General features: G+C 36.5%; 1 protein-coding gene across 6 annotated transcripts in view; it reads right to left on the bottom strand.

The window, feature by feature from the left end:
* Positions 1-230: 230 nt before the first annotated feature.
* Positions 231-10,515, bottom strand: part of LOC122742767 (zinc finger protein 184-like) — a 55,102-nt gene continuing 44,817 nt past the window's right edge. For 5 of the 6 annotated variants that reach the window (XM_043987250.1, XM_043987251.1, XM_043987253.1 and 2 more), the window contains one exon: positions 231-5,033. In XM_043987250.1, the coding sequence (XP_043843185.1) occupies positions 3,184-5,033 (1,850 nt within the window). In that variant the 3' untranslated portion in view covers positions 231-3,183. The remainder of the gene's footprint in view (positions 5,034-10,515) is intronic. The other variant, XM_043987254.1, reaches the window with a different exon arrangement.

Here is a 10,515-nt window from a genome sequence, read left to right as displayed (position 1 = left end):
TTGTTTCTAGTCTTTGGACTCTTTAAGTTTTTTGCCTTATCTGTGACTGCTCATATCATTCTTCATGACCCTGTTTGGGGTTTTCTTTACCTAGATACTATAATGGTTTGCCATTTTATTTTCCAGCTCATTTTGCAGATGAAGAAATGAGGGAAACAGGGTTGAATGACTTGCTTAGGGTCACACAGTTAGTATCTGAGGCCAGATTTGATCTCAGGAAGATGAGTCTTGCTGACTCCCAGCTTGGCACTCTATATACACTGTGCCACCTTGCCTCCCACTTTATTATTTTTTCTATCACTATTATTTTTTCTAGTACCAGCTAGTTTTTATAACTATTGTTTATGTAGTAATGTTGATATCTGTTGAAAAAATGTTTTTCATTTATTTATAAATTTATCCCTCCACCGATACCCTATCAAGGAATGCTGCTAGAATTTCTCCTTTGTATGTATTAGCTTATGGTTGCAAATACTTTTTTTTTTTTTTTGGTGAGGCAATGAGGGTTATGTGACCTGCCCAGCATCACATAGCTAGTAAATATCAAGTGTCTGAGGTCAGATTTGAATTCAGGTCTTCTTGAATCCAGGGCTGGTGGGTTTCAAATACTTTTACAAACCATAATATGACTTCTTCTCCCTGTATTTTCCCCATTAAAAACAAGTGTCTTTCATCAAGAATGTTTTCTCTGCACTTAGTAGTATAAATTTTCTCCACTTAAGGAAATGTTCTATACACATCATTTTCTTGGCATCATTCCTTCACATGCTATTTTAAAATCTTTCCTTACTATCACTGTACCCCTGCCCAGTATTTATAAATCTTTCTTCATCCTAATAGCTATTTGCATTTTGAATATTTCCCGTCTTCATGCAGCATATATTCTGTGGGTTAAGGGTTCAAGGTGTGTGCCTCTCATTTTGCAAATGTCTTTTTTCCAATTTCTGTTATCCTTCCTTGTTCTTGAAATCTGGTGTGGTCCTAATTGCTTAGTAATTTTTTCACTTCTTCTAGCATATACTAGCATTTTTGTTATTGTACTGTTGCATTTAACTGAGGAACTTCTAGCAAGTGTTAAATTTGAGGATTTTTTTTTCCTTCTGGTTAATCAACACATATTGACTGAAAAAACAAAAAAAATCCCTGCCCTCAAGCTTGCATTCTTGTTGAATGTTATGTATTATTTCTAATTATGTTTCACTGGTTACTTTAACCAATTCTGGGGGAAATTTTCTTCAGTAGTTCCTAGAAAGTGTCCAAATTCTCTTGTTCTTTTAATTTCTCTAGTCTGTTTACAATCCTGACTAGTGTTGTGATTTATACTATATATCAGTAACTTAAGTCTGTTTTTTCCAATAGTTTGGATAATTCAAGGTGTCCTTTGGAAGGGAATTATATTTTCTGTTGCTTCACAATTATGTGCAATTATAAGATCCAAAAATGCAAGAAATACACTATACTTTTATAGTGTATTTCTTGCATTTTTGCATCTTATATTTTTTTTGTAATCTACTTTTTAGTTAATATTGTAGCTATTATTTAACCATGTGATTTTTCTAAGCATCACCAATTTCACTTGGTTGTGTCTTCTATCTGGGAATTGAGTGGACCACACTGATCCCATCTTATAACTCAATTCTGGATCTAGCTCAGTTCCCTTTCTATTCAGTTGTAGGTCTAATCCAATTTCTATCCTGTAAGAAAACTTTATTGCAGTTTGAACTTAGCCCTGTGTGGTTGGGAAACTGGACCACCCCTACCTGTTGCTTAGAGACCTTTAACTAAGGATCTAGGTTATGCTTACCAGAAATCCAGTTAGATCCAAAGACTGATGCAAGGAGTTTTTTCACAATTATACATCTCCAGCATCCCATGTCTTATTTGAAAACTGGCCCCATCCTGGTCAACCAGTTACTGTTTCATTGTTCCTTTGACTGAATAGACATTTAGGAGGTAGGGACAAGTGGGACACCTCTTTTTTCCTGATTTTAAGGAATTGCACCTGTTCACTCTCCCCCTCCCAATTTGGAAAGCCCCTAATATTTCCTTAAATTAGAAATCAGATTACCCAATTTTGTACTCTGGTTTATATCCTATTGTTTTAATGCATAAAGATCTTATCTCCCCTATACTTGGGTCCAGTGCCAAGCTGAGGAGGTACAGTCCCAATTTGATATGCAATTGGCATGCATTGCTTAATAAACTAATATGCTTAGAAGTTTGAATCTTTGTCCCTCAGTTATTTCAGACTTCACATGTTGCATATCCAATGGGAGAACAAACCCTTACTTTTTTTTGGTTTCATAATATCCTTTTCAATCTCTCATAGTTTCTGGTATTTTACCTGATTCTATTATTCTTAAGTATTTTTAGTTGTGTCAGCACTGTTACTTTGCTCATACTAAATTCTGATTAGCTTTTTTTTCCTTCTCATGTGTGCATGTAATTTAGTTTTAGCCATTTCTCTTCCCTTTGGTGTTTCTATTGTTCATTTTAGGGAGTAGGGAAAAGTGATCAAGGAACCTGACTCCATTCAATCCTCTTAACTTAGACATCTAGGTTTAAATCCTATCACTAACTATGTGATCTTGGAAAAAAATCAAACAATATGGGCTTGTTTCCTCATTTGTAAAATGTGGTTGGATTTTATGGCTTCTAAGGTTCTTTAACATTTTAAATCTCTGATCCTTGACAATAATTTTATAAATACACATCCCACCTCACAGTTGTTTAACTTTACTTCTAAAAAAAAGCTGGTCAACTCACTTAAAGCCAATTAAAGCTAATGATCAACTTCCTAACTCTATTGGGTAGCCATGCCTCCTAGTGTGGTATTACCAGAAATCATGCGAAAATTTCAGTAGGTATTGAAAACTGTAAAACTGGGTAATTTTAAAGAATGCAAGGACAAAAATTTACCCATATCATCAGAAAACTGATGTTAGCTGAACTAATCACTGACCATAATAATTATAAGGTGATATACTTTGAAGTAAATTGATGTGAAGTTCCTTGTAGGCACTGAGGTGTATAGTAGAGCAGAAAGAAATAAAGGAGAGGAAGCATATTTTTCTCTAAGACATGACAAAATCAATTAGTGACAAACTATGACAATGACCACAAATATCTGAATAAAGGATAAATATAACAGAAAACATTTCTCCATTCACTAAAACCCCAGGATTACTCGCCACCATGAAGTCTCTGATGCCTGACTAGAGTTGAACTGTGCCTGAAAGCATTCCCACACTGATTACATTTATAGGGTTTCTCTCCTGTATGTATTCTTTGATGCCGAGAGAGATTTGCATGCAGTCTGAAGGCTTTACCGCATTCATTACATTCATAAGCTTTCTCTCCAGTATGAATGCTTTTGTGTTCAGTAAGCTGTGTATGCAGTCTGAAGGTCTTTCCACATTCACTACAAGTGTAGGGTCTCTCTCCAGTATGAATTCTCTGATGTTGAGTACACTGTCTACTCTGACGGAAGGTTTTCCCACATTCATTACATTTGTAGGGTTTTTCTCCAGTATGAAGTGTCTGATGTCGCTTTAGTTGTTTACTCTGACTGAAAGTTTCCCCACATTCTTGACATTCATAAGGTTTTTCTCCAGTATGGACTCTTTTATGTTGAGTAAGGTTTGCTCGACGACTAAAGGCTTTTCCACACTCATTGCATTTATATGGTTTCTCTCCAGTATGGACCCTCTGATGCCGCATAAGAAGTGCACCATCTCCAAATGCTTTCCCACAATCACTACATTTATATGGTTTTTCTCCAGTATGAATTCTCTTATGTTGAGTAAGTTTTCCACAAAGTCTGAAGGCTTTCCCACATTCATTACATTCATAAGGTTTTTCCCCAGGATGAATGCTCTGGTGTTTAGTAAGGTGTCCATGCAGTCTAAAGGCTTTCCCACATTCATTACATTCATAGGGTTTTTCTCCAGTATGGATTCTCTTATGTTCAGTAAGACTTGAACTCCTACTGAAGGCTTTCCCACATTCATCACATTTGTAGGGCTTCTCTCCAGTATGGATTCTCTGATGTTGCTTAAGAATTGCACCTGTACTGAAAGCTTTCCCACATTCATTACATTCATAGGGTTTCTCTCCAGTATGAATGCTCTTATGTTGAGTAAGGCTTCCACGAAGTCTGAAGGCTTTCCCACATTCACTACATTCATAGGGTTTCTCCCCAGTATGGACTCCTTGATGCTGCTTAAGGAGTGCACTCATACTGAAAGTTTTCCCACAATCATCACATTTATAGGGTCTTTCTGCTGTATGAACTCTCTGATGTTGCTTAAGGAGTGCACCTTTACTGAAAGCTTTTCCACATTCATTACATTCATAGGGTTTCTCTCCAGGATGAATGTTCAGGTGCTTAGTAAGGTGTCCATGCAATCTGAAGGCTTTCCCACATTCATTGCACTCATAGGGTTTCTCTCCAGTATGAATTCTCATGTGTTGAGTAAGATGTGCATGCAATCTGAAGGCTTTCCCACATTCATTACATTCATAGGGTTTCTCTCCAGTGTGAATGCTCTTATGTCCAGTAAGGCTCCCACGTAGTGTGAAAGCTTTCCCACATTCATTACATTTATAGGGTTTCTCTCCAGTATGGACTCTCTGATGTTGCCTTAGGAGTGCACCCTTACTAAAAGCTTTCCCACATTCATGACATTCATAAGGTTTCTTCCACACACAGATTTTCTGATGTCTAATTAGGTGTGAACTAAATTGAAAGGTTCTTCCATATAGATCACATCCTTGGGATTTCTCTTGTATAGCAACTTTCTGTTCTGTAACAAGGACTGAATTCAGACTAATTTCATTACATTTAGGGTCTGTCTTCTCTGGGATAATTTTCTCCTGAGGAACTATCATTTGCCTTCCAAATGGACCAACATGTTTCCAGGTATCTCTTAACTCAGAGTACCAGATAACACCTTCTGGAAATCTTTCCACTGTCACCTGGGATAATTCCTCTTCAGAATTGCCCTGCTTGGTTTCATGCCTGGTCATCCCACCTAAAAGAAATAAAATAGTGAATAGTATAACAGATTAAATGAGCAAACAGCAGAATTGTGGGAGCCAGAGCTCCATTAACCATGTCCAAATTATTGTAATAGAGGCCCAACTGGGTTTCCCTATCTTATCCTATCTAAAATGATCATGTAAAATGTCACCAAAGGAATCATACATAAGCAACAATTTCATGTTTATAAGAACACTACTTCAATCCTCGCTTTCCTACAATTTCCCTAACAAAAATCAGGTCTTATTTGCAGCCATAGTAATTTTTGCTCCGTCTAAGCGAATGCACTTCCTACACACATCTTCAAGGTCAGTGACAAGGAGAATGTGCAGCCTACTGTAAAGGGGCTGGAGGCCAAACCATTGGTGACACATTAAACTATAATATTTTATATTACGTGAAAAGTACATTAAAAATGTAAAACTAAAGTGTTTAGATAGGTAGGTGGGTAGGTAGGTAGGTAGAGAGATAGATAGATAGTCTGTCTAATGGAGATGGTTTAGAATGTAAACTCCCTGTGACAGGGATTATTCCATTCATTAAATTTGTATACCTAGTGCCCAGCACAAAACTTGGAACTGGTGTTTAATATTTGTTGAATGACTGATTGATGGATGGATGGATGGATGGATGGATGGATGGATGGATGGATGGATGGATGGATGGATGCTACCAACCAGGGAAATTAGTGAATGTTTAAAGGATATGCTGTCAACAAGGAAACTGAGGTTATGCACCCTAAATTTGTAAGATTAGATTCTGCTGTGTGATATTGCAGATTAATAAAAAAAAGTTTGCTACACAAAGATTACGGAACATTTTAGAATGGTGAGACAGTTAGTGAAAAGGAAAAGCAAGAAAAATGGCAGTACTTCCATGAGGTGACTGAGAATATTCTTGGCCACAAAAACTGTTCAATACTTTTTTTTTATGTTTTGAGGATGTAAATTACTCTAGGGTCTAAGAAGGGGTCAATGGGTTGGTTATACTTTGTTTTTGTTTTTTTTTTTTAAGTAAATTCTTAAGTACTATAGAGAAGGCCAAATATTAGAAGCTAACATTGGAGAAGCACCAAGCTGATAGTGAGTACAACATAAACAGAGTTGTAGGAAATTTAATGTTATAAAAAGAGAATATGAATACTTTTGAATTATAGTAGAGAGTGTTGTTAGGGAATAGAGAGATAATTAAATAGAGGGATAATTAAAGAGTAATTTGAATGCTAAGCAGAGGAGTTAAGACATGATGTAACACATCATAAGAAGTTACTATATATATATATATATTTTTGTGTGTGTGTGTGTGTGTGTGTGTGTGTGTGTGTGTGTGTGTGTGTGGAAATGGAGGTTAAGTGACCTGCCCAGGGTCACACAGCTAGTAAGTGTCAAGTGTCTGAGGCCGGATTTGAACCGGGGTACTCCTGAATCCAAGGCCGGTGCTTTATCCACTGCACCACCTAGCTGCCCCAGAAGTTACTATATTTTTAAAATGATTAGTAGTAAAAGGATGAATGTAGTATTTTAAGTGTTGTTGTTCAGTCATTTTTCAGTTGTGTCTGACTCTTCGTGACCCCATTTGGGATTTTCTTGGTAGAGATACTGGAGTGTTTTGACATTTCCTTCTGCAGCTCATTTTACAGATGAGGAAACTGAGGCAAAGAGAGTTAAGTGACCTGTCCAGTGTCACACAGCAAGTGTCTGAGGCCAAATTTGAACTCAAGAAGATAAACCTTCCTGACTCCTTCCTGGGCACTTTATCCACTATACCAATTAGCAGGCCAGTATTTAAAGGTCTGACAATAAAGCAAAATTAATTGGGGAAGAGACAATCTGCCAATAAGGACAGCAACTTTATGTTGTAGTAAGTAATGATTAACCACCCCAAAATTGTGGTAATAGTGGAGAATAAGAGCTGAGTCCTACAGATGTTTAAAAGGAAGGAAAAGCTGTACTAAATACAGACTTTAAATGACTAAGATGCCAAAGAAAATAAAGTTCAACATGAAAGTAGTCAAAAAAATATTTGTGGAGGATGAGAGCTTGGATAGACATTAAGATATTGATCTGATGCCAGAACTGCAGGAAAATACAAAGAAAAAAGTACCAGAAGTACTAATAGGTTACACCTTGTTTCTGAATGACGTTTCAAAGACGGAATCTTAAGGTTGTAAAGAACTTTGTAAATCTTAAAGCACAATCTTAAATGTCAGCTACTTTTACTATTAGTAAATATATTTTTAAAGAAATAATTGGAGTGTTTTTGACTAACCTCTTTCCTAAAGGATACTTTCTTTTTCATGGGTTTCTGGAACACTGCTCTTTCTCTTCTGGTTTTCTTCCTACCAGCCTGGCCAATCCTCGATCTCCTTTGAAGACTAATCATCCATGTCCTGTTCATATAGGGTCTTTACCCCTTTTTTTCTCATTAACTCCCATGCGTTCAATTTTCATGTCTTTGCAGATAAGTCCAAAACAACCATACAGTCTTTAACTCTCTCAGAGCTTTAGTCTTAAATTTCAGTCTTACATTACCCACGTGCACTTCTTTCTGTCACGGGCTCCACCATCTTTCCACTTAGTAAGGTTTACAACCTCATTCTTAACTCCTCCTCAACCCCTCAAATGCAATTAGATACCCAACCTGGTCAATTATACCTCCCCAGCATCTCCTATCCATTGCCTTCTCTCCATTCATACCATAACCAACCTTGTTGAGGCTCTCAACACCTCTCACCCAGAATACTGCAATAGCCTTCAACAGAGTTTTCTCCAATGCAGTTTCCTCTATGTAGCTGCCCAAGTGATATTCCTAAGCACAGGTGTGACCATTCGACTCTCTTGTTCAAGAATCTTTAGTAGTATTCTAATGCCTCTAGGATAAAATATAAACTTTGCCATTAAAGGTCCTTTACAATCTGGTTCCAGCTCATATTTTCAGGTCAATAAAATGTTATTTCCCTTTTTATACTCTATTTCAGTCAAACTGGCCTCTGCTGGTCTTTGTTAAAAATATTCTACACACACACACACACACACACACACACACACACACACACACACACACACACACACACACACAAATTTCTAGCTACCATTTCCATCCCTTTGTCCAGGCTTCTCATTATGTTTCTCATTTCCTCCAGTCTCATTTCTTGGAATCTCTCAATGCCTTTAACTCTTTATATGAAGCCATTCCTGATTTTTCCAGGTTCTAGTACCTTTGAACTTTAGTACTTTATACACATGTATGTTACAGAAAAAGTTGTCCATACATGTTGCTGCCAAACTGATATTTCCAAAGCACAGGTCAGACCATGTCAATCCTTTGATCATAAAGTTCAGGCTCTCTATTGCCTCTAGAATAAAATATAAACTCCTTTTTCTGGGTGTTTAAAGTCCTCCACAGTTGGGTTCTAATATATCCACCTAAACTGATTTTAGACAAATCTCACATCTTGATGTCATAGAGAGAATATTGGGCCTGAAGTCAGGAAGACCTAAGTTAAAATCTGGTTTCATATACAAACTAGCTATATGACACTAGGCAAGTCACTTAACTTCTGTTTGCCTCAGTTTCTTCAACAAGGAGACAATAATAGCACCTACCTTGCAGAGCTGTTGTGAGATCAAATGAGATAATATTTATAAAATGCTTAAAACAGTGCCTGGCACACGGTAGATACCATATAAATACTTATTTCCTTCTCTCTCCCTTCCTTCCCTTCCTCTTCCCCTCTTACACATTCTATGTTCCAATAAACCTAGAACCATTAATAGATTGGTCCCCATGCTTCATCAGAAAATGACAGCTGAATCTTTGTTCTTCTACATCTTGTGTTTTCTTTTAAGCAAAGCTGGTTTCCATATCCTCTTTTGAAAACCAGATCCTGTTCTGCTATCAGCTTCTAATGTATTATAATATATTACATTATCTTTCTCTCACACACAATTACATATCCTGTATATGGTCAGCTTCTATACTTTATTGTCTTTTACATGTACATATTCTACTATTCAGTACTAATAAAACCTCTTAGTCCAGCATAAAGACATTAAGCAGCCCATACCTCTACTGGATTAGAGATTATAGTGTACACTAGACAGAGACCTAATATGGATTTAATAGCTACAGATTAGAAAACCTTTGGAGACTAAACAATCATTACTGTAACATGAGAACTAGACTAGTTGATGCTGCCCTCATGGATGCTACAAGTTAGACCATAAATGGGATGGGTATCAAATTCTGGCCTTTGTCTTGAAAAGTATAGGCCCCTGCACTCAGCTTGTACAAAACATTGTTGAGTAGCTCATAGAGCTATGAATTGGTCTGACCATTCTGGAAAACAATTTGGAATTATGTGAGAAAAATCACTAGACTCTTCTTACCCTGTGACTTAGCAATCTCATTACTGAGAATGTCCCCAAGAAAATGAAAGACAAAAACAAAAATATAACCTATGCCATATATTCATATGCATTCTTTGTGGCTGCAACAAAATCAAAACCAAAATAGTTGCCCATAAAATTGGAAAATTGCTGAGGATTCTGTGGCATATTAATGCAATAGAATATTATTGTCCTATAAGAAATGACTAATAAGGAATTCAGTGAAACCTGGCAAGACTATATGAAGTGATACAGTAAAGAAAGCAGAATCAAGAGAATAACAGACAATGACTACAAATATATAGATGATTAATAACACTAAAAAGCAACTGAACTCTGGAGTACAACAAACTTCTTAGAAAAGTGTCAATGAAACATTCCTGCACTAAGTAGAAAGTGAAGACCATGAATATGGAATGCAGTAAACCCTGTTATATGAAAAGGTTCAATGGATGTGTGGGTAGTAGGGGTAAAATGGGGTTTGGGAAGAAAGAAAGGAAAATTATGGGGAAACAACTATTGTATAAAAATAAAAAGCAATAGTGCTTATAAACCTTTAGAACCAATTATAGTAATAACCAAGTTTGTGTTATGTTGAGATAAAATCTAGAATGATATTTCAGGGAAATCATGTTAAGTGACCACAGTCTTCTCTACAAGTATAGGGTACTTAAAGGAGAATCTTAGCATCAAAAAATCTCTAATGGATTAGCGTTGAGTGATAAAATTAGGGAAAGGAGTATACTTGATCCCAAGAGGCCAGCTAACTAGGTCTTTTTTGTCTACATAATTAATATTCCCTTTTCGCTAAATAAATATTACAAAAGCATAAATGAAAACTGAATACTTTTGTTCTTTTTGTTGCTGTGAAATTTCATCATTTATTTCATAACTGCTATAAATATGGGGTAGAAGTAGATTTAGAGACAATTCTTAACTAGCATCTGGAGTACTCCAATAGTCCCCTAATTTGTCTTTCCATCTCTGATCTCTCCCCTCTCCAATCTGTCACTGACCTTGTCAAATTGATATTTCCAAAGCACAGCTCTGACTATGTTCTTCCTTTGATCAAAAAATTCTGGTGGC

This window comes from Dromiciops gliroides, chromosome 2 (assembly GCF_019393635.1).
Source record: "Dromiciops gliroides isolate mDroGli1 chromosome 2, mDroGli1.pri, whole genome shotgun sequence".
Lineage (NCBI taxonomy): Eukaryota > Metazoa > Chordata > Mammalia > Microbiotheria > Microbiotheriidae > Dromiciops > Dromiciops gliroides.
The sequence above is the reverse complement of the archived record's forward strand: the minus strand, read 5'-3'. Positions and strand labels throughout refer to the sequence as shown.